The sequence below is a fragment of the Octopus bimaculoides genome, chromosome 10 (genome assembly GCF_046866305.1).
Source record: "Octopus bimaculoides isolate indiv1 chromosome 10, ASM4686630v1, whole genome shotgun sequence".
NCBI lineage: Eukaryota > Metazoa > Mollusca > Cephalopoda > Octopoda > Octopodidae > Octopus > Octopus bimaculoides.
Window position 1 is genome coordinate 30425140 of NC_142937.1, and position 26671 is coordinate 30451810.

A 26671-nucleotide genomic window follows, 5' to 3' on the forward strand; every position below is an offset into this window, starting at 1 on the left:
GTCTCATTTACTTGACAATTTATGCACCACATTGCAGAAATCACAATGTAAGTATATCTGAAAGGGTAGTCTTACACTGTTGTACCGTTGAATTACAAATAACGCTCATCTGTTATGTTCGGGTTAAAATTTCATCAACATCAAAAATATATGAATTTTCATGAGAGTTATGACCGTTATGCATAGAATATAATTTCCAAATTTCATAAAGATCCGTTCAGTACTTTTGACGTAGTTTTGGATAAGAAAACAAATGACTAATGTGTGTGTTTGTGTGCATGTGTATGTGTGTGATGGGTGTATATATGTATAGATATCTGTATGCATGTATATATATGTATATATGTGTACATATTACATGTACATCTATATATATATACATCTACACATATGTATACATATACATGTATGCATATAGATCTATATCTATATATATATCTATACATATACGTGTACATATACATCTATATGTATACATATACATCTCTCTCTTTCTCTCTTTCTCTCTCTCTGAAAGTATCTGTCATTACAGTATCGAAATGTGATTGTTTCAGTTAGTGGAATAACGTGTACATATACATCTATATGTATACATATACATCTCTCTCTCTCTCTTTCTCTCTTTCTCTCTCTCTCTGAAAGTATGTGTCATTACAGTATCGAAATGTGATTGTTTCAGTTAGTGGAATAGTTTCATTTTTAAAGTGAAAGTATTTGACATGAGTGTTTTTGTTTCACTTTTGACACGTAATACTTAAATAGTGGAGGAGATATTATGTTGCCGTGGGCTCGAACTCTGCAAGAAGTTAAAAAATTTTTTTGACTAAAACACAACTGGAACCCTAAGTAAGGCATGTGTAAAATTTGAATGAAATTGGTTGCGTAGTTCTCGAGTTTTAGGGATTCACACACGCACAGACTGACAGACAGACAGACAGACAGACAGACAGACACACATTCTCATTTTTATATATATAGATATTTATATATGTATGTGTATATGTAAGTAAGTATGTATGCTTATACAGATACATTCCTATACACATACATACATGTACACACACTCCACACACACTTGCACACACAGCGCACACACGCACATACATATATGTTTTGTGTTTATAGCGTTTGAACCTGATCGCACCATTTTTCTCTCTACTTCCCCCTCTCTCTCTCTCTTCTACATATTCTGTTTCATTCTTTGAACAATGTTAGTTGAGTACTTTCTATGTCAGCAAAGCAGTTGCTGTAAGAGGCAGTGTACCACTTACTTTGCAAAAAAGAGTTTAGTTCATTTGCGTTCTTTACCTTTACTACATGGCTACATTAGCTTATATACACTTCAGCAGTGCTTTCCCTACCACACAGAAGATTCTTTGTGTGGCTGTTTTCATAATGGTCACTAGACCAACTTCTTGACAACATACAGCATTCTGGGACTGGCCACTGACAGTTGTCCTCTGATTAGTGTCCCTACAATATAATAAGTTCTGGGGTTTCATTGATAAAGTTTTCTACAAAAGTACATCGCTATGGCGCAATGTTTGCTGGGACTGGATATTGATCATGGTTCCAAAACATAGTCGCCATAGCGTGAAAGGTTCTGGCAAAGATTATTGCTAATTTTTCTAATATAACTCCAGGGTCAGTATAGATTCTGAGACTAATTGTTGAAAAAATCTTTACAAAGTCCCTCCACACAAAAGATTCTGGATAAACTTCCAACAGTCGCATAAGTGCAGGAATGAATTTTGCCTAAGGGTGTGAACCCAGGTTCAATATATTTTACAAAATGAGTTCAATCATTTTTCAGTCTTAATATTGGAATAAACATAGTTATAATAATATTTATTATTATTATTATTATTATTATTATTATTATTATTATTATTATTATTATTATTATTATTATTATTATTATTATTATTATTATTATTATTATTATTATTATTATTATTATTATATTTGTACATCAGTCAAATTGGATTAATCCAATAATAGAAAATAAAGTTTCAAATCCGTCCAAAAATGTTTCTGTGTTCATTCGTTTTGGTGATGAAGATTTTTAGGAGATCCTTTAAAGCGTTTTCATTGCCCCTGCACCACCAAATTTTAGTGGCTGTACTCGCACTGTTCCCTAACCAATGAACAGTGGTCCCTCTGACAGCAGCTCCTTCCCTATTATACAATCGGTTCTGGGTGTGTCACGTGACCGTTGTTCCTACAACAAAGCCCTTTGAATACAAACTGACTATGAAAGGGGTTTCCAAGAAACAGTGTTTCTACAATTCCAAAGCATAAAATCATTATTATCAAAATTATAAAATGTTTACATTAAATAGCTTTCATATTTCTCATTGCAGCTGAATCTTGTTTGCGATAATGCGATTCTGACAAGACACATCATGACCATTTTCTTCATGGGCTACTTTTTTGCCATGGCTATCTGTGGAATTTTATCAGACAGGTAAGTTTTGTGTGTCATATCTGCATGCTGGTGTGTGTAGTGTTTGCATCATATTTTATATTTTTGCGTATTTCATGTGCGTGTGTGTGTGTGTGTGTGTGTGTGTGTGTGTGTGTGTGTGTGTGTGTGTGTGTGTGTATGTATGCATGCGTGTAAGTATATGTGTGTGTACGCCTGTATTTAATCAGCTGAATTTTAAGTTTGTCTCATCAATCTTTTTCAGATTTGGTCGCAAGAAAGTGATAATTGTGTGTTTATTTTTGCAAGGGGCAGCCGGAATAGCAACGGCCTTAATCTCCAATATTTATGCCATATATGTGTTACGTTTTCTCACTGCAGTTGGTGGTGCTGGATCATACATTCCCTCAATTGTATTTGGTAAGAAAACAACAATAAAATACTATAAATGTCCACTTTTAAATTTTATTCTTTATCTGCTCTCTTCCATTAGAAAGAGCCCTTTCAGGGGTTTTAATCATATCCGCAATTTTAGCTTATCTCATTACGGAAGAAATGTTACGTTGCTCTGACTGAAAAGGAAATAGTCATGGCAAAATAGAATAGCACAGGTTACGCAAACACATGCGAGGTGGTATTAAAAAGTTCCCGGACAACTTTTGTAGCGCGCCAACAGATGGCAGCACGCAGTTGCATGTGCCATGAGAGCTAGCGCTTCATGAGGCAGTGTGCCAAGTAACATTGCTGTGTTTACTTCGCAAGTTGTAAAATGTGTGTTCTTGTGATCACGTGTATGGTGTAGTCTGCACTTTTTGTCAAGGACAGGAAGCTGGAACAAAGAACCAACGTGAAATTTTTCGTTAAACTTGGAAAGTCTGCTACAGAGACATTGAGCCCTGCTTCAGGAATCTTACGGTGATGAGGCAATGGGTCGTACGCAAAGTTTCAAGTGGTACGGATGCTTCAAAAGCGGAAGAACGTCCCTGGGAGACGATGAACGATCAGGAAGACCTCCAACGAACGTTACCCCTGGAAATGTGGAGAAAAGTCATCAGCTTGTAAATGAGGATCGACAGAGGACAACGAACCAGGTTTTGAAGCATTTGAGGGAGGACATTCTGCGAAAGCGATCGGATCTATGGAGAACAAAGAATTGGATTCTTAACGATGACAGTGCACCCTGTCACCCAGCTCTCCTCACCCTGTCACCCAGCTCTCCTCACCCTGTCACCCAGCTCTGTCATTTTGTAGATGTGTGCAAAAAACAAGATTAAGAGAAGAAAAAATACCATCTTGACTGGGCTGTAACCTATTGAATTTTTGTTGCTTTTCTTAAAATTTTATTCACCAAATCTCTTGATTTTGTTTTTGGTTTTTACCCTGCCAAATTCTGGTGCCTCAAACATTTTAAGTACCACATTTAATCTTTTGATTAAATATATATATATATATATATATATATATATATATATATATAACTATATTTAGTATATGATTTAAGTTATAGAACGAAGTTTGAAAGTTTGACAAGTTTAATCATATTTTTCGTAAATGGAGGAGATTAGATGTTAATATGGAATAAAATATTTTAAATTCATATCGCAATACGATCGTTTCGTACAGAAAGACAATAAATTCATTTTAAGTATCTGAGTTGTTAAAGAGTACTCAGCAGTAGCAGAATAAGGAAAAATTTAAGAAAAACTAAATAAAGAAAAAATGGTGTTCTTAGTAATTTTTGTAATGTGTAATTGTTCTCGGAGTCATATCTGTTTTAAAGACGACTATCGGTAAACGGTTAGATGATGAAATATATAATATAGAAATATAGGTAAATTAATATAAAAGAGCCAATTTAAAACTCATATATAAGAAGTAATAAGCAAGTGGGGTTGAAAAAAGAATATCCAAATAAGGAAATATGGAATTTTAAATACTGGAGACTGAAATTTATATTTAATAATCAATATGGCTTATCTATAAATTAGAAAGAATGTTTAAAAGCAATCATAAATGGTTAGTGGTATATAAACTTTATAAAAGAATGTTTTATGTAAATAATATGTCGGAATTATAGAAGGAGATAAGTAGGTATTACAGAAAGTAATTAAAGCATTAACAGTAGATACTAAAAGGCGGTTAATAAAACGATATAAAAAATATAAAAATTATAAGAATAATAAATAAAATATGAAGATGAGGGGGTATTTTACTTACAATGTCCGCTGCTAAAACTATAAATCATCTATAGAATGGTATATAGAAAAATTAATATATGGAAAAGAATTCAGAATAATTAAAGAGAAAGTAACTGTTTTCGAATATTGACTAGTGTAGGGGAGATTATAAATAAGGAGGCGAAATGGTCTAGTTTGTGCCTGCTATGGAGTTTGCAAAAATTTAAAATATTGGCATTATGTAGATAGATATGCTTACTAAAAAAAAAATTCTGGCCTATATATATATACTAGCAGAAATACCCGACTTTGCCCGGGTTAAAGAGAATAATGAAATCTAAAACCGCCGTCTAGACTACGCAACCCTCAACTGTTAGTAGCTACGATACCATATTTCTACATTAATAACTCTCCAATCCATTCCAGCATGGAACATAGACATTAATTGGAATGCCAGTCTCTCATCTGGGAAGGCCTTGAAATCACTGTTACCAACTGGGGACTATGTGTCGCAGTGATAATAAAAAGACTCAAAGGAGGTCTGCAACGAAATAATTTTACTCAACACTTTGCAAGTGAATCAGTGGAGGCAAAGATGCGTCTCATTTACTTGACAATTTATGCACCACATTGCAGAAATCACAATGTAAGTATATCTGAAAGGGTAGTCTTACACTGTTGTACCGTTGAATTACAAATAACGCTCATCTGTTATGTTCGGGTTAAAATTTCATCAACATCAAAAATATATGAATTTTCATGAGAGTTATGACCGTTATGCATAGAATATAATTTCCAAATTTCATAAAGATCCGTTCAGTACTTTTGACGTAGTTTTGGATAAGAAAACAAATGACTAATGTGTGTGTTTGTGTGCATGTGTATGTGTGTGATGGGTGTATATATGTATAGATATCTGTATGCATGTATATATATGTATATATGTGTACATATTACATGTACATCTATATATATATACATCTACACATATGTATACATATACATGTATGCATATAGATCTATATCTATATATATATCTATACATATACGTGTACATATACATCTATATGTATACATATACATCTCTCTCTTTCTCTCTTTCTCTCTCTCTGAAAGTATCTGTCATTACAGTATCGAAATGTGATTGTTTCAGTTAGTGGAATAACGTGTACATATACATCTATATGTATACATATACATCTCTCTCTCTCTCTTTCTCTCTTTCTCTCTCTCTCTGAAAGTATGTGTCATTACAGTATCGAAATGTGATTGTTTCAGTTAGTGGAATAGTTTCATTTTTAAAGTGAAAGTATTTGACATGAGTGTTTTTGTTTCACTTTTGACACGTAATACTTAAATAGTGGAGGAGATATTATGTTGCCGTGGGCTCGAACTCTGCAAGAAGTTAAAAAATTTTTTTGACTAAAACACAACTGGAACCCTAAGTAAGGCATGTGTAAAATTTGAATGAAATTGGTTGCGTAGTTCTCGAGTTTTAGGGATTCACACAGACAGACAGACAGACAGACAGACAGACACACATTCTCATTTTTATACATATATATATATATATATATATATATATATATATATATATATAAAATTTAATAATAAGGGTAGAAATTGATATCAATCAATTAAAACCAGTGGTCTAGCATATTAAAAAAATCCGAAGATTAGAATTATATTACATACACAAATAAGAGGAATGACCAGCAAAAGTGGACTCCTATATGCTGTCTGTCGTCTCGCTGAAATTTTACTGAGAACATATTCTTTGTGGTTAGATGATTCGGCATCTATTTCTAGCATATAGTAGTCCACTTTTGCTGGCCATTCCTCTTATTTGTGTGTGTATATATATATATATATATATATGTGTGTGTGTGTGTGTGTGTGTGTGTGTGTGTGTGTGTGTGTATGTGTGTGTATGTATATATATAATGGTTTGTGCATGTAGATACCGGTACAACTAAACAAAACCACGTTTTACTGACAATTATGGACAAAAAAGTAATGAGACACGGAAACATACGATAATGCACATATGCACCCTATGTAACACAGAGACACCCTTATACACTGAACACCTGTACACATGTACACATGTACACATGTTCACATATGTACGTCAATAATGTTTATACATAGGCCTGAATTCATATTAGTGATGTAGGTATAAACATACATTATTGTATTATGAAAAACAACTATAGATTATAGAAAAATATGTATAAGAATTATATTTAAAAATTATTTAAATATATTATAAACATTTGAATAAAGAATAAAATAAAAATAGTTATAAATCTTGATCGCTAAAAATAATATATTAAAAATTATATAACAATGAACATACGAATATACAGAGAAAATCGTAATCAAATATTTATGTATGATTTTTATGTATAATTATTATATACTGGGATACTTATATACATATGGTAAACTATAATACAATTATAATATACTGGAATATAGAAATATAGAAATATGCATAATGGAATATATATGTATATATTGGAAAAGTATCCGGCTACACAACACGCAATTTTTTTTATATATGAGCATATATATATATATATATATATATATATATATATATATATATATATATATATATATAAATAGATATGCACATTTAACAATTGGAAGTACAATTCATCACATTAAGGTTAGTACATGCTTATATTATTTTGGGGCAAAAGAATGCATGGCTGGGTACATTTACTAGTTTTTATGACAAAATAAATTTGATATCATATATACACATATATACACATGTATACACACAACAATGTTGAAAAGTATATAGACATGCATATGGGCGCATGTTGACATATGCATAGATATACATCTATTTATCTATCTATCTATCTATCTATCTATCTATCTATCTATATATATATATATATATATATATATATATATATATATATATATATATATATATATATATATATATATATATATATATATATATATATATGAAAGGTGGGATAGAAAGAATATAAGAAGTGAAAATCAAACAAAACACAGGATATGGAAAATAGACGATAACATGAAAAACGACCATTCGCAACAAATTTCCTATATATATATATATATATATATATATATATATCATACATTAAACGTGAGGTTGAATCTTGCTTGTTTGCTTGCAATGTTATCCAGCTAAACTGTCGCATAATGTGAAAATACTATGAATTAAGTCGCCCCCGAAATGTGAATGCGAAAGCGAATAAAATAAATTTCACGTAAATCGGACAACTGGTTATTGAGATACTATTTTCGGAGTATAATTATTCAAAATGGTGCGTAATGAGAAAATTCTCCGAAAATAACTTAACCCAAGAAGGGAAGAAACTCTTACCTTTCGATTAGACACAGTGACTTGACAATGAAAGACTACGATTTCTTTATAACATCTTTCTATTTTCGCTTTTGTTGAACACAGTATTTTAATCATTTAGAAATATTTTGAAATGAATGTGATTTCAAAAATGTAAGTTGTTTGTACAGTAAGTATTTATATTTTAGCTTTCTTTAAACAGACAATATTTTAATGTATTTTCAAATTATTTTCAAATGAATACCATTACAAAAATCTAGTGGAGTTATGTATTTTCAGATGTATCAATTTGAATGATATTTCTTGTATCTAAAGATGGCGATACAACAGAAACGGTCGACGGCTTTCTTTGGTGAATTCAACAATTAAAAATGTGATTTTCTCTATTCCTAGTTTTGTTGTCTAATACTCTGAATTTCTTGAATTTCTTCTAAATACTATTTAGATCTATTCGTCATCCATGAGGAATTACGCTGGATGTGTATTCTACTTGCATTTATTGGTGTCTGATTGCTGGATATTGTTAACCAAATTCGGTTAAAGATGAGTGATTTATTGACATCTGCCTGGATTTTTTCACACCTTTTCCTCCTAATGCAATCACACACATATGCGCATGCTCGCACGCGTGTGTGTATTATACATTCCCTATTTATATCATCATCTTTGGTTTTGTTGTCATCATTCTTTTAAATTCTAGCTTCTGAAGTGTCTTCGGTGGACAGTAGAATGAAATCTTCCATTGCAATCCAAATGGTGTTTACCATCGGACTACTGATCATTTCTTTGCTGACTTATTTTGTGAGGACTTGGAGGCCTTTGATGATCATAATATCAATCCCGTCAGTGGTGTTCGCTATCGTCTATATCTGGTAGGTATGCATGCGTGTATGGGTGGATGGATGGATGAGTGTGTGTACATGTATGGGTGTATGATCATTGGCTCTATGTATGTACAAGTGTATGGATGTCTGTGTATATGTATGACTGGATGTGTGTATGTATATATACATGCATGTATGTACGTATGAATATATGAATGCATGGGTGTATTGATGTATAAACGGATGGACTTGAGCATGTGTGGGTGCATTGATGTATATATGTATGGATAGATGAATGAATGTGTGTGTGCACTTATTTGTATATGTATATACAACCCGTCACATAGTTGGCAACTAAACTTAGAACTCTAGAAAGCTTACTTGGGGAAGCGGGTGGGAGTGGGGTGTGTTTGTATTGGATACCCTCCAGAATGAGAAACAAAACCCATCAAAGGACAGCTGGGGTTGAGGAACCCTTAGTCTTTGTTTAGATATCTCTCTGGGGGGAAGGAAAACTCTGATCTAACACCTGTACCTTCGTTTCAATCCAATTATGTAGATTAGTTCTTCTTTTGGGGCAAAAGCATTCAATGTTTAGAGACGGGTAATTTAAGAAGCTTCAAATACAGGCTTCACCTGACTTCTTAAACATCTTTATTAACATCATAGGTGCAGGCGTTGCTGTGTGGTAAGACGTTTGCTTCCCAACTACATGGTTCTGGGTTCAGTCTCGCTGTATGGCACCATGAACAAATGTCTATCTATCTAGACAGACAGACAGACAAACAAATATATAGATAGATAGATATTTATATAACTTAGGGTTTGGTCGTCATTGGCTCAGTTCATAGCTAGCTTATTAGCATCGCGTGGAGATGTCTTTTAAGAAATATTTTGGGACACCATGGACCATTCAATCAAAGATCTGTGGTCGGCTGAAATGTATCTATGTGTTGGTGCTTTGTTTGACACTTCTTTGAGTAATCTGTCTGTTATGGGAGAATCTTGTACACCCCCACGTGATTGAGAGTGCAATAAAGGATTTGAATAAATAAACAAGTGTTTGAACTGTCCGGAGTAGTCGATAGTGTTGATCGACCATATCGGTTACTGTTTTAGTTCGCTGTGTGTAGGTTTAATATCGGACCTACGTTTGTGTAGTACGGAATGTGTTCTGTATGAGTGTATATTCTTGAATAGCTTATTTTAGATAACCATCATCCAAATATTTATTTGGGTAATACTTTTTTACACCCGACGTATACGCGTATGTCATAAACAGTTTTGGTGACGAGATTATTCGAAGCTCTTGCTGGACGGATTTTTCTTTGAACACAGAAGGTTTAGTAGCTTCGGTAATTCAATTACAGCAAAAATAGCATCAGAAACAACAACTACAACAACAGCTGCAACAGTTGTTGGAATTTCCGAAGGAACAACAGCTGTTATTTCAACTGATACAGAAGAAAACAGAAAATGCATCTAGTTCGTTCACCCCTGACACGGTCGCAAACTCCATCCGAGTGTTCGTATATAACCCAGAGGAGTTCGTATATAACCTAGAGGAGGGTATTACTTTTCCTGCTTACTTTAGAAGGTCTGAGGAAAGTTTTACAGAAGAACGCTCCGTCTGACAAAACGAAAAACCCGGCTTTTGCCAAGAATGATGGCACCAGCCGAGCATGAAAAATATTGAAATTACATATTACACCAAAGGGACCGTTTTAAGGAAACTGGGATAATTTACCAAAGATTTACAGCGAAACAAAACTCTTTGTTTTATACGCATTGGCAATGCATGAATATTTCAAAAAAAAAAAAAGAGAACGATGATTTTATTACGTACGCTGGAATCGTTAATAGGGAATGCGAGAAATTTAAAATTAATGAATTAACATCAGACATGTTTAAATGTTTAATTGTTTTCTCGCAAGGTTTAACGGCAAAGAAAGACGCGGAAGTTCGAAACCACATTCTAACTAAATTAGAGCAGAATCAGAACAAATTGAAGTGAGAAACTGCTTTCATATACACTCGGTGTGATCGAAAGTAAGAAATGAAAAGCAGAAAATTAATCCATGTCTTAGATGTGAATATTAACACTACAGGTTCGACTGCCCTTATAAAAATCGAAAATGCTTTGAGTGGTAAAATAGGTCATAAAAATCACACTGTAAAAACAAAACCTAGAAAATGGCTCAACAGAAAACATCACGTAAACACTTTATCATTGTCGAGTAATATAAATGAGACTCAAAAGAAATTTGTGTATGTAAAAATTAATAATACAAATGTAAAATTACATTTAGATACGGGTAGTGACATTGCTCTAATTAAATAAAACATATGGAAAAAACCGGGAAACCTACACTACAGAAAACCTTGAAGATTGCTCGTGGAGTCTCAGAGATTAAATTAATTCTTAAAGGCGACTTTATCTGTGACATTACATTTCGTGGAAAACTATAAAAGCGAAAGTTTTTGTATTAAAAACACAAGCAACCTTTTTGGAACTGACTGGATGGAACTTTTCGACTTATGCGATTTACCCATAAATAGTTTTTATAAAAACGTAACGGAATCGTGCGTCAGTTCAAATACAGAGTCAGAAAAACTTTTAAAAAGAAGTGAAAAGGTTGTTTCCTGATGTCTTTTTTCGGATGAGTTAGGTCGGTGCAATAAATTTAAAGGAAAATTGAAGGTAAAAGAAAATTCATTGCCAGTTTTCAAACCCAAACGTAATGTATCGTTTGCAGCACTGGAACAAGTGTATAAGGAATTAGACAGGAAAAAAATGGTTGTAAACAAGTGTTATTGTGATACGGTCCATCTCTGTTTCCAATCTTCAATGAAAACATGTTTGGTCAAGGGGAAATATTTCTTTAGTAGGAAACATGTGAGGGTTGACATCAAGAAGGGTTTCTGGCCATAGAAAATATGCCTCAACACATTCCATTCAACTCTTGCAAGCATAGAAAAGTGGATGTTAAGACAAAGATGATGATAAGGACGACTATAAAGTAAGTCATGAATGTCACACAATCTCATTTTATCCACTTTATAAACACGATTCATTCTGTCAATTATGATATTCAGTTTCATGCTTCGACTTTGTTCCTGTGATACAATGGCACTGACTAAATACATATTCCTATTTCTCATGATGGTCCAAGACCCCTAAGGTGTAGGTTTGGAGGAATATATAACTCATGGCCTCTTAACCCCTAAAGAATGAGCAATAATTTTGATCCTGTCAGTTGAGAACGTAAATGAAGAGCACTACTTATTTTTTAGTAAGTGGTTACTTGAAACAAAGGCAGTGGACAACAGAAGAAATTTTCAAAAGGAAACTCCCATCAAGCTAGTGTTTGGCCTGTTAGTTCTTGGTACTTTGAGAGAGCCAGGCCTACCTAGGTTATAACACCTAGGTGTCCTCCAGCTGTTTTTTAAATACTGTCTTTAGTGGAGATTGATCCTGAGACCTTCAGGCTTAATTCCACTACTCCACCTTGTCTGACGTTCCACATCACTTAGCTGATCCACAATAACAGCATGTCGATATTATTATTTTCCTTTAAAGCTTAGAAGATATGGGCCAAAACACTTGACTAAGTGGTGATGGTCGGGTCTTCTGCTGTTCAGTGCTCTTGGGAGTTTCTTACCACTTTCCTCCAGAATTGGGAACATCAGAGCTTTGGAGCCACAGAAATTAATCACTCACACCTTGACAACACAGGCACTTTGGGAAATATGAGATGCAAGTGAAATGGAACCGTGTGCATATGCAACCTCACTTGGTTGTATTTTTAATGTATTTTCTAAAGAATTGTCTGATGTTTAAAAAAATCCATGAAGCAGAAAGAATCAGGGATTTGGGTATCGGGAGAGATAATGGAAACTGATGTTAGGGACCCATTACCTAATATTTATATTTGGTGCTTCCAATAACGAAGGGAGAAAAAGAAGGAAAGAAAGAAAAAATGATAGAAAATGCTATTAGCCACTGTAGCAAGAATATTTACTTTTGAATATTTTCAAATCCAGACTTGTTAGATTCTGGAAGAGCTTAGAATACAATGTAATTCATTGCAACCACTTTTGGACAATAAACATATGCAGTTCTATGTATATGTGTTTATATGATCGTATATGCTGATGTAGGTGTGGATTTGTTAATAAGAAGTGTGTTTCTTGACCACATGATTGCGGGTTCAGTCCCACTTTGTGGGACCTTCGGCAAGTGTCTATTATTATAGCTTTAGGCCAACCAAAATCCTACGATTTGGTAAACAGAAACTGAAAAATACCCATTCTATCTGTCTGTCTGTTTGTCTGTATGTATGTACGTCTCTTCTATTTTTTAATTATTATAAATCTTCCGCTGAGGAGGGACCCTGTTTCCAGCAAAGTTACAAGGCTCCATTTTTGGGATGTAGTTAACACAGACAAATTCACATTTGGGACTTGAGAAAAGTCTTGCATATTTTTACTGTTCCACTCACAGATTGCACTGGTAATGTACGAATTAGCTGGTCGATTACTCTTTCTGAAAATCCCGTTTTATCCAGATTCTCATTTAAGCATTTACTAACAAAAGTTAGTGCTCCAATTATTATTGGTATGAATATGAAATCAAAGTCTGGATATAGAAGCTGGAGGTACATATGTATGTATGTATGTATGTATGTATGTATGTATGTGTACATGTGTGTGTGGGTGTATTGATGATGTTTTCTGTTTCCTATTTGAAAGGTTCCTAGACGAATCTCCCCGATGGCTCCTCAATAAAAAGAGAACAAAAGATGCCAACAAAATTCTTAGCAACATCGCCAAACTGAATAAAACAGTTTTGCCTCAAACAGAAATCGTCAACGTTTTCTCATCGAACAATAAAAGAGTAGAAATCTGGAAAATGTTTACCATTCCTCAGCTTCTAAAACGGACCCTAATTATGATGCTAAACTGGTGAGTGATATTACAGTTACCATTTTCTGTGTATTCTTTATATTTTATCGTTTACTTGTTTCCCTCATTTGACTGCGGCCAGGCTGGGGCACCGCTTTGAAAAACTTTTACTCGAATTAATTGATACCAGAACTCTTTCTATGCCTGGTGCATATTCTATTGGATTCTTTTAAACTAGTAAGTTATGGGGACATAAACAAACCAGCACTGGTCGTCAAGTGGTGGTGTGGGACAAACTCATGCACAAAGAACACACATAGTTATATACGCATGCATATGTATATATATGATGGGCTTCTTTCAGTTTCCATTTATCAAATCCGCTCACAAAGCTTTGGTCAGCTCATGGTTATGGTAGAAGACATTTGACCAAGGTACCACGCCGTGGGACTGAACCTGGAGCCATGTGGTTGGGGAGTAAGCTTCTTACTATACAACCATGCATGCACCTATATTGATCGGGAAAGCCTCCGGCCCATCAGGAATCACCGCAGAGGTACTTAAAATATCTGGCGGTGTAGGCTATAGTCTAGTTACCTGTATAGTCAACCAAGTGAGTCATACCCAATGATTGATGTAGCAGCACCATAGTCAACTGCTACAAAGGTAAAGGTGACGCATTAGATACAAATAATTACAGAGGTATCAAGTTGTTGGATCAGGTGATGAATGTCACGGAGAGGGCCATAGCCCAACTAATTAGGGAGAGAGTCAATTTAAATGAGATGCAGTTTGGGTTCGTGCCAAGGAAAAGCACCACTGATGCTATATTTCTGGTAAGACAGCTGCAGGAGAAATACCTAACCAAAGATAAACCTCTGTACTTGGCTTTCATTGACATGGAGAAAGCCATTGACAGAGTCCCCCGATCCCCTATCTGATGGTCTTTGCGGAAACTAGGCATAGATGTGTGGTCAGTGAGAGCTGTACAAGCTATGTACAGTAGGGTGTGTGTTGGCAACGAGTATAGAGAAGAATTCCGGGTAGGTGTAGGGTCTACCAAGGATCAATCTTCAGCCCCCTCTTATTTATCATAGTCCTCCAGGCAATAACAGAGGAATTCAAGACAGGATGCCCCTGGCAGCTCCTCTATGCTGATGACCTGGCTCTAATAGATGAATCACTATAAAAACTAGAGGAAAAGTCACTATTAAAACTGTGGAAGCAAGTGTCTTAGAGTCACTCTAGCAAAAACCAAAGCCTTAGTAAGTAGGAAGGCAGACAAATCACAAATCCCTTCAGGTAGATGGCTCTGCTCGATCTTAGAAAAGGCGTAGGTAGAAACTCCATAAGATGTACCCAGTGTAAGCTATGGAGACTTAAGAGGTGCAGCAATATCAAAGGAAGGCTAACTGGGAAGATAGTTTTTGTGTGTGGTAAATGCACGAGGGCAATAAGCATTGAAAATGTGCAGAAAACAGTTTCCGTCACATGCCAGGGGGGAAAACTAGAAGTAGTTGATAGCTTCCGTTACCTAGGTGATCAAGTCAGTAGCTGCTAGAATAAGAATATCATGGGAAAATTTCAGAGAGATTCTAACTCTGCTGGTAACGAAAGTCCTCTCGCTCAGAGTGAAAGGTACACTGCATGACGCATGTGTGCGAACAGCCATGCTACACGACAGTGAAACATGGGCTGTGACTGCTGAGAACATGCGTTAGCTTGCAAGAAATGAATCTCCGCTGGTTGTGTAATATCAGTGTGCATACACGTCAAAGTGTAAGTGCCTTGAGAGAAAAGTTGGGCATAAGAAGCATCAGATGTGGTGTGCAAGACAGAGACGACTACGCTGGTATGGCCATGTGTTGCGTATGGATGAGGACAGCTGTGTGAAAAAGTGTCACACCCTAAGAGTGGAGGGAACTTGTGGAAGAGGGAGACCCAAGAAGACTTGGGATGAGGGGATGAAGCGCGACCTTCAAATGTTGGGCCTCACGGAGGCAATGACAAGCGACCGAAACCTTTGAAGATATAAACATAAACATCACACAAGCACATAAACAAACACGCCACATAAACATATAAACCATCTACTCACCATGTATCCAACACACTAAAGTTAACTGGCTCTCATTGGCTAACTCTGTCTCAGTTAAGTTGTCTTAGTTGTCTATATTAGACAGTTAGTTGTATAACTTTACTTGTTGTTGGTCAGCAACTTTTATCCAATCATTCATATTATATAAAATATTTCATTTCTTTTATATAGGACGACTGTGAGCTTGGTATATTACGGCCTTACTTTTAATGTTGGCAAATTGTATGGCAATCTCTATGTAAATTTTTTTTTGAATTCGGTTGTCGAGTTTCCAGCGAACATTCTCTGTATCCTTCTGTTAAATCGTGTTGGAAGAAAAAAAATGTATGCTAGCCTGATGGTTTTGGCTGGAGTTGCTTGTATTGCTGGAATATTTCCCGTCCTCTATGGCACTAAAGGTGAACAAACCATTATTATTATTGTTGTTATTATTATTGTTGCTGTTATTATTATTGCTGTTGTAGTTATTGTTGTTGTTATTATTATTATTATTATTATTATTATTATTATTATTATTATTATTATTATTATTATTATCATTGTTCAGTAGTTTTACTTTTGTAACGTGCTTTCACTTCACTACCAAGCGCAGCTCTGTGCGCCTTGGGTATGTGCTGTGGTTAGCTGTGATGCTCTTATGGTTACTGTATTGAAAGTGTTTTGCGTAGGATGTGTGCAGTGCCCAGTAGTGCAATTTTCTGTGTTATTATTATTATTATTCATTTGTCTTATTTTTATAGCGTGCTTTCATTTCACTACCGAGCGCAGTTCTGTGTGCCATGGGTATGTGCTGTGGTTTGCTGTGGTTTGCTGTGGTTTGCTGTGATCCTCTTATGGTCACTGTATTGAAAGTATTCTGCGTAGGATGTGTGCAGTGCCCAATAGTGCAATTTTCTGTATGTTATATATATTTGTAAGTCCTGGTGTTTTTGTTATGTATTTGTCTGAATATTTTTTTTTATCATACCTAAGGCACCTACTATGATAGGAATTGTTTCTGTTTTTAGATTCTGCATTCGAGTTACCTCTATTTCCAGGTCTTTGTATTTTGAAAGTTTCTCCATTATTATTATTATTATTATTATTATTATTATTATTATTATTATTATTATTATTATTATTATTACTACTACTACTACTACTATTACCAATGTTTATGCCAACCATATATCTATAGAGTTGAATCTATGCTTGTTAATCATATGTTTATTTTTCTTTCTTACTAATCTTATTTGTATCGCTGTTTTTGTTATTATTTAGCTTAGTTAAATAAGACTGCTTGTTGTTTTTATTTTCATTTTTGTTAGAGTCACTATCAAGCTTCATCGTATTTAATATTCTATCATTTCCGGGAATTTTATAAGTATTTTAATTCTGGATACACCAAATGTTGTCCTTATACCCAGCCTCAGATAATGCGTGGTTATAGTAATTTTGATTTTGTGAAAGATACATACTCACTAGCAGAAGGCCTTGAAATACGATTTGATATATGTTTAACGATATAGTCTATGATGCTCCTAGAATGATTAGAAGTTTTACTCACTTACCTTAAGCACTCATTCTGTCTATTATACGGTTGGTGTAGTTCAGTACTGAAATCCACTGTAACATAAAAGAATGTAACTTTAGTATGATAATTTTCTCTCGAGATAGAGAGGCCAAGATGCTTAAAGAATTGAAGAAGTTTTTGTTTCCGGAACCTTTGTAGATTAACCTTATTAGTCATAGAGATAAGGAAAAGTGCGTCAATTCTATATAATCCACCCCTAATTCAGGTCATTCAATATGAATACAGATAAGAATGTAAATACCCACAAAATCAGTTACTTGAGCTGAGTCACGGAACCCCATAGTAATGTCGAAATAGTCCGAGTTCAGTTCTTTCCATCGAATTCAATTGTGGTTTTCCTAGCCATTAGTATTGTATTAATTTCACGCTTGGATGAATCTGAATTCTTCATTGCGAAAATTAAGGCCATATTAGATATTATAGGGTTCATGGATGAGTAGTAACTTGATGTGTCAAACTGAATGAATTTCGTTCGCTTTTTTCGTTCCTAATATTCATGAACCAATCAATTACTTCCAATGAATTAGACCACAAATATAATTTAATATTTTGTCTAAGCTTAGGAATATGTTTAACAATAATAAATTTACAAATTTTACCAATATCTGATTTAGATGGGTAAAGTAGACTAACTTGTGGATTGGCATTATGTAATTCTACGAATCTTAGTAAATACATTTGGGATTTAAAAGATAGAAACATTAAGTAAGATTTAAAGGGATCTGTTATTAGTTACGCGCCATAGTACAATTGTGGTAATTTTAAATGTGATCTTTGCCTTGAGGCATTATGTAATTACATCTAAATTAATATTATTGAATTATAAAAGGAACTTTACAATGAAATGTCCTTACAAATATAGAAAAGCATTTAAATATTTTAGTTCTAAATAACCCATTAAATGTAATTGTTTTTTTTATATAATATGATACGCATAGTTTTTCTAAAACTTTTAGCGTATTTAATAGATAGATAACTAATTGTTGTGGCGTAGAATTTGTATGAGGGGTGGGGCTGAAAGTTCCTGGCTTCAGGTAAAAGGAAATACAGAAGGATCGGTTAATTGTGATTTTATTCAACATATTCCCTTTTCAGATTCACACACATATTGCAGCGGTCCTTCAGTTTTTAAATCCTGTAAAAAGAAATCGAAATGTTGGGCCTCCAACCAAGCGTCTGTAGCAGCAATCACATCCAAATTGGAGTGAAATTCTGTTCCCTTGATGACTGTCTTCAGTTGGGGAAGGAAGGAAGTGATAGTCGGAGGGGGCCAAGCCAGAAGAGCAAGGTGGATGGACTACCTGTTCGAAACCGAAGTCGCATGTTTTCTGTAGTTTCACGTGCTGTGTGTGCTAGTGCTTTGTCCTGCAAAAAAAAAAAAAAGATATTACGGCTCAGCTTTCCACGGTGTTTCTGCTTCAAATCTTCCTGCAGTTCACCCAACAGAGACATGTAGTATTCTGTATTGATAGGCGACCCTTTGGCTGGTATTTTATGAGCAGTACTCTGTCTTTGTCCCAGAATACTGAAGCCAGAATCTTTCCAGCTGACATCTGGCTCTGAAATTTCTTGGGACGCAGTGAACCGTTGTGGCACCAGTCCATTGACTGCTGCTTGGTCTGGGGATCATAATCGTAATGCTAAGTTAAATGGGCAAAAAAGAGAAAGATATATTGTATACCATCGAAATGTTTTGTATATCCTCTCATAAATAGTTGTCTTACTTCTCCTGTGAAGTTAAGGGCAATACACTTTCACTTTCAGAACCCCCCTCGTATACACACACATACGTGTGTGTCTTTATCTAGGTGTGTGTGTATCTTTGTCCTCCACCAATGCTTCACACCAGTGTTGGTGTTTTTATGTCCCTGTAACTTGACAGTTCAGCTAAAGAAATCAAAATAAAAGGTACCAGGCATAACAAATATAAATAAAAAAACAGATAGAAACAAAGAATATATAAATAAATATATACATACACACGCATACATATTATGTAGGTAGGTAGGGTAAATCGCAGCTGTTTCCTCTTGAATAACATCTGCTTATTCCATTATTACAATTCAATATGTAATTTACTGTTGTTGTTGTTGTTGTTGTATTGATGCGAGGTATATATGAGAGTTGGAAATTCTGGAAATATTGTTTGCAGAGTTATTTTATAACAAATCAGGAAGTTGGAACATTCTTTAATATTATTTATTCGCCATTACACATGTTTCATTTGTGAATAGGAACTACAGAGTTTTACATGTTAGATAAGCATGTCAGAAATTTCTTATTAGAAATTCTTCAGACAGAGAAGTAAAGAACCCAAAACTTACATTTGGCTGAAATAGAGTTTAAATAGATTTAATAAACATGAGTTTTATAAGAAGTTGGGGGGGGGGGGGGGGAGAAGGGAGAGTAAATTAAAAAGTAAAGAAAAGAGAAGAGAGAATTACACACACACATAAGGAATAATGCCATCTTCTCTGATGAATCCTCGTTCACTCTATTTTATAAATTTGGCTGAGTTTATATCTAGAGACAGTGGAAAGAAGCCTTCAACGCCGACTCTTTAGCCCCAACTGCAAAGAATGGAAGTGGCTCTGTGATGATTTAGGCAGCCATAATATGAAATTCTCTTGGCACGACATGGCAGATTTAACGCTAAGGATTATCTAAGTATTTTAGCTAATCATATCCATCCAACGGTGAAAATGTTGTTCCCTGATGGGAGCACAATCTTCCAGGGCAATAATGTGACAATTTACATGATTGTTATTCAGAATTATAAGAAAAGCACAAAAATGAAGTAGACCACGCCTACAATCATTCCAACCAAACATGACTGAACATTTTTGATGCATTTTGGGATAACAAGGGAGAAGACGTTTCCTTCCACCATTGTTATGGAAAAATGTAAACAAGGTTTTATTTAAAGAATAGATCAAAATTCTCTTAACAACATCCAGGACTTGTACAAGTCAATTCCGCAACATATTAAATCTGTAATTAATGCTAAACGTAGACCAATTCCATATTAAATAATAAAACTTCTATTTAATCCGGTGCTTCCATTATTCTATCCAAAGTCTTTTAGAGAAGTCAGAGAATGGATTATTGAAATTATGTACAGCTTAGTCAGCCATTCAGAGAATTATATTAAGGGTCCACATGTCTGTGAAATACCGAAAAGGGTTGTTTTTGTCTTTTTTACTTTAAGATTCTGTCTTTTATCTTTTTCTTTTTCAGCACGTCGATGGATACTAACTGCCAGTTCGATATTCGGCCGTTTGTTTATCACTGCAGCTTTTGGAATTGTGTATTTATACACTTTGGAATTATATCCAACTTGTATAAGAAACGGTGCATTGGGGGTTTTGTCCACCTTTGCACGTTTTGGCGGCAGTGTGGCACCTTACACTCTCAATCTTGTAAGTATTTAGATTCTTTCAGACTTCGCATTTGTTTTGTTGTTCGCCCCTTTTGTTAGTCCACCCATCGTGGGACCAGCACAACTAGTAAAGAGATAAAGTTAGGCTTATCTTTCTATGGATTTACATAACAACATACGAATAAGGGAATATGATCCATCAGACCAGGCACAATGGCTATAAACCTTTTGTTACCGTATTTGGGATGAAATACACTGTATTTGTTTCAAAGAATTTAGTAAAATAGCTGAGCCTTTTCTTACCACATTTCTGAAATACACAGCCTTTGTTTTAATTAATTTTGAAATAACGAAGAATTTAGTGAAATAACTTTGTCATTATTAAGCTGCTACTCCAGGTGGTGAGCTGGCAGAATCATTAACAAACTGGAACGAATGCTTAGCAGCATTTCGTCCGTCTTTACATTCTGTGTTGAAATTCCACTGAGGTCAACTTTGCTTTTCATCTTTTCAGGATCGATAAAATAAGTACCAGTTAGATATTGGGGTTGATATAGTTGACCTACCCAACTCCCTCTAAATTGCTGGCCTTGTGCCAAAATTTGAAACCATTGTTATGCTGCTAATTTAACAATAAAACAAACTCGCTCTGCCTTTCTCTCGCGTTGGTTTAGTCCAGTCGGACATTTTTAATTTCTCCTTTGCGTTACTCCACATTTGTCTGTCTGCTAGACCCCGACTTTTTGTTGTTGTTGTTTTTGTATATGTATTATTTTTTGTTATATATGTATTATTTTTTGTTGTTTATGTATTTTTTTGTTGCTGTCTTCACTTGTCTCTAAGGCCATATTCTGTCTATTTATCTTATTTTGTCCCTCATCCGTCCACAAACAGTCTCGAATCACTTTCATCCACTTTCGTTTCTCCATTTCCGTATACCTTTTTTTATTCTTGTTTATCCGTCTCATTTCGTCTTGTCATGTTTTGGTTGCCTCCAGTGTGGAAGAAATATCAATAATGGCACGAAATTGCACCTGAGCCCTTGGTCGATAACTGATGAGGAGTTAGTGGCTTTCTGTGTTTGTTCTCCATTCATCTCACCTTCGTGTCTTTTTGCCATTCATTTGTTTATTACTATACGTATTTGACTTCTGAAAACATTATTCACGTAACGCACTCCTTGTTTTTGTACGTATACGTGTGTGTGCGTGTGTGTGTGTGTGTGTGTGTGTGTGTATGTGTGTGTGTGTGTGTGTGTGTGTGTGTGTGTGTGTGTGTGTGTGTGTGTGTGTGTGCTTAAATTAAAACAGGGTTGACTATAAGTGTGCTTGTTCAGTAATGACCTGTTGCCAAACAACAACAAAATAAACAAAATCATATTTTTTCTGGGTTTTTTTTCAGTCAGATTTGGTTTCTGGTAAGGTTGGTCGAATAATGCCAATGGTTCTTATGGGAGCACTTTCCATAATCGCGGGGCTATTGTCATTGCTGTTACCTGAAACAAACAACCGGAAAATGATGGACAACTTCAATGATGTGACCAAATCTGGAGAACTGGAGTTAGCGTAGGTGTCTCTCATATGATTTAAACATCATCCTCGTCACCACCACTACCATCATCATCACCATCAGTAGTAGCATCATGATTGTCATCATCATCATCAATATCATCATCATCATCTTTGTTATCATTATCATCATCATTATTATCGTTGTCATCAACATAACCATCACCAATATAATTATCATCATCATCTCCATTGTCAACATTATTGCAATCATCATCATCATTGTTGTCATCATTATCATCATCATCATCATCATCATCATCATCATCATCATCATCATCATCGTCATCATCATCATCATCATCATAATTTATATCATATTTCAAATATTAAACATTATGTTGCTAAATGTCTGATTGGCTCTTTCCTCTTTTCCTTTCTTTCTCTTTTCCCTTCCAGTACTAAAAAGGATGCAATTCTAAAGGAAGAAACTCACCCTATGAAACCGAGACAATCTGAAGAGGATATAAAATCTTAATGTACGTATGTATGTATATACTTATGCATGTATGTATGTATATATATGTATGTATGTACGTACGTATTTATTTATTTATGTATGTATGTATGTATGTATGTATGTATGTATGTATGTATGTATGTATGTACGTAGGTACGTACATGTGTGAGCACACGCACACTAACACACACACACATAGACAGACAGATAGATAGATGGAGTGTAGGCAAAGACAACAGTTTTTTAGAATAACTAAACTTTATCACTAACCAATCTTTGCAGCTATTCAGACTTTATTATTACCATTGATGACATTCAACCATTATTAAAATCAGAAGAGGAAACAATATATGGAGAGGCACTGAAAACTGTAGGCAGGCACAGTACACATGTATGTGGTTAGCATTTAATCTATGCTGAGACGCTAATATTACATCAGGGGAAAAAGAAGACTTCAGAAAAGAGGCAGGGTCAGCAGTGACTGTTTTTCTCTCGTCTCAGTGTATTTACTGCATTGACCAGGCAATAAATAGGCTGAGATTTCGCTAAAACGAACCCCACCGAGGTCAACTCGGTCAGATTTGAACTGAGAATGCAAAGGACCAGAAGAAATACCACAAACCATTTAGTCCAACACTTGAACGGTTCTACCAATGCCCACACCCCAACAACTATCACAACTACTATTATGATTCAAAATTTAAAAAAAAAAAGACAGTGACAGGTGAGGGAACAACAAACAAGGTGTATTAGTTAGATGCTCAGGAGAAATGGAAGAAGTCTTTGATGTTTCGAGCCTATGCTCTTCAACTGAAAGGAATGAGGAGAGAAAACAGATGGAGGAAGGGAAAAAGAAATTGTGTCTGGGTTAACTACTGCTACTACTGATGGTGATGATGATGATAATAATGATAATAATTATAATGATACTTTGTTGCGTCTGGGGAGTCATTCTCCTTTAGTGCCTTATTATTCAACACACTCACTGTTAAAGTTTCCCCTCATTTACTTATTTATAGAAAAATAAAGAAATAAATGAGTGGAAATTTTACCAGTGGGTGCATTATATAATAAGGCACTAAAACAAAAGGACTCTCCCCAGACTCAACAAAATATACTTCAACACACGAACTCACATAAAGAATCTTACAAACCAAATCCAAAAACGAATAATAATAATAATAATAATAATAAGAAGAAGAAGAAGAAGAAGAAGAAGAAGAAGAAGAAGAAGAAGAAGAAGAAGAAGAAGAAGAAGAAGAAGAATAAGAAGAAGAAGAAGAAGAAGAAGAAGAAGAAGAAGAAGAAGAAGAAGAATTCTTTTTACTGGAGGCACAAATTTGTGGGGGGAGGGGAATAGTCGATTATATTGACCCCAGTACTCAACTGGTACTTAATTTATCGACCCCGAAAAGATGAAAGGTAAAGTTGACCACAGCGGAATTTCAACTCAGAACATAGCAACAGGCGAAATACCGCTAAGCATAATATCGATTCTGCTATTATTAATGATAATGGCAATAGAAAATGAAGAATACGAAGATTGGGCTATGGAAAATGAAGAATACGAAAATAGAGTCAATTATTGTTGGGTCCTTGAGAGCAGTATCAGAAGGTATCAACGGGAATATAAAGGAAATTGGAATAGAGTGCCCAGTAGAACTGTTACAAACGGTTTGCCTCCTTAGCACATCCAGAATAATCAGGAAAGTATTAGATAGCTGAATAGAATGGATCGCATGGTACCCTAGGCTGCAGGTAGCAAGCCTGCTATGCATGCAAGACTCCAGGAACTCGACCTGGAAATAGAGATAACTCGAATGTGGAATCTAAAAACAGAAATAATTCCTATCATAGTAGGTGCCTTAGGTATAATAAAAAAATATTCAGACAAATACATAACAAAAACACCAGGGCTTACAAATATATATAACATACAGAAAATTGCACTACTGGGTACTGTACACATTCTACGCAAAACACTTTCAATACAGTAAACATAAGAGCACCACAGCAAACCACAGCACATACCCAAGGCGCACAGAGCTGCGCTCGGTAGTGAAGTGAAAGCACGTTATAAAAATAAAACTACTGAATAATAATAATAATAATAATAATAATAATAATAATAATAATAATAATAATAATAATAATAATAATAAATCTTTGAACAATATTTCGACAGCACGTCTGTCTTTCTCAAGTCTTGAGAAAGACAGACGTGCTGTCGAAATATTGTTCAAAGGATAAAACATCTATACAATCGAATCGCACTCTTCGTCTTGACTATTTACCTTCGTGAAGAGTTACGTCAATCCTTTTCTAAAAATATAATAATAATAATAATGATAATAATAATAATAATAATAATAATAATAATAATAATAATAATAATAATAATAATAATAATAATAAGGTATTAACACTTTAGCTGTCCCAGTTATAAGTTACAGCTACAATATCCTTAACTGGACACTAAACGAACTATCTAAAATAGACAGGAAAACAAGAAAAATAATGACAGGATATAGGATGCACCACCCAAAATCTGACATATAAAAGGTTATTTATACCACGCACAGAAGGTGGCAGGGATCTTATACAGCTGGAAAACTATTATAAAATAACCACCATAGGACTGAAAAAATACCTTAGTCCGAACTAAAACTAGAACAGCAACGGACCATGATAAAACGATGGCAAGAAAAGCCCCTACATGATATATACTGGGCTAAACTAAATGCAAAAGAAATAGACAGAGAAAAATCCCAGCAATGGTTGAGAAGCTCAGGACTCAAAACAGAAACTGAAGGATTTTTAATTGCTGCACAAGACCAAAGCCTCCCCACCAGAAATTACCAAAAACATATAATGAAAAGAAACATAACAAGTAACTGTAGATAGCTGAATAGAACGGATCGCATGGTACCCTAGGCTGCAGGTAGCAAGCCTGCTATGCATGCAAGACTCCAGGAACTCGACCTGGAAATAGAGATAACTCGAATGTGGAATCTAAAAACAGAAATAATTCCTATCATAGTAGGTGCCTTAGGTATAATAAAAAAATATTCAAACAAATACATAACAAAAACACCAGGACTTACAAATATATATAACATACAGAAAATTGCACTACTGGGCACTGCACACATCCTACGCAAAACACTTTCAATACAGTAACCATACGAGCATCACAGCAAACCACAGCACATACCCAAGGCCCACAGAGCTGCTCCTGGTAGTGAAGTGAAAGCACGTTATAAAAATAAAACTACTGAATAATAATAATAGCAATAATAATAATAATAATAATAATAATAATAATAATAATAATAATAATAATAATAATAATAATAATAATAATAAGAAGAAGAAGAAGAAGAAGAAGAAGAAGAAGAAGAAGAAGAAGAAGAAGAAGAAGAAGAAGAAGAAGAAGAAGAAGAAGAAGAAGAAGAAAGATACACACTGTTTTTAATCGCTTTACCTTCTTCTTTTGCAGAGTTAGTGGTAAGACATCGTCAACAGCAACAAATTCTAACTTTTTCCGTCGTTCGTTGTCAATCACTGCTTGCTGTAAAGAAAGAAAAATTTCAACTAAAAGAAATACTGTTCACATTAGGGTTTCTTTCAATAAAGAATACATTTATATTTGGTTTGTGGTTCAAAATGATATGAATAATAAAAACCTGACCTTGTAGGAAATAAAAGTGAGAAGGTAAATTAAAAACTAAAGATATTTCTTCAACAGATCTCAAGTGACACATGAAGAGGCAAAAAAAAAACACACATCATGTTATCTCTTAAAAGAGGGATTCAAGTAGGAGCACTACTCAACTGCTGAATGCTTCTTTAGTTTACAAAACTAGAAAACTGTTTTGTTCGAAGGTTACTAAAGATGGTGATGTTC

The 26671-nt window shown here is 34.7% G+C and overlaps 1 protein-coding gene across 1 annotated transcript in view; it reads left to right on the plus strand.

Annotated features, from left to right (window-relative positions):
• LOC149133500 (organic cation transporter protein-like) overlaps nt 1-26412 on the plus strand; it is a 58484-nt gene extending 32072 nt beyond the window's left edge. The window contains exons 5-11 of the mRNA XM_089358495.1: nt 8658-8829; nt 13534-13746; nt 15956-16182; nt 20595-20776; nt 22138-22301; nt 22704-22783; nt 26264-26412. Of these exons, the coding sequence (XP_089214621.1) occupies nt 8658-8829; nt 13534-13746; nt 15956-16182; nt 20595-20776; nt 22138-22301; nt 22704-22782 (1037 nt within the window). The 3' untranslated portion in view covers nt 22783; nt 26264-26412. The remainder of the gene's footprint in view (nt 1-8657; nt 8830-13533; nt 13747-15955; nt 16183-20594; nt 20777-22137; nt 22302-22703; nt 22784-26263) is intronic.
• The last annotated feature ends 259 nt before the right edge of the window (nt 26413-26671 follow it).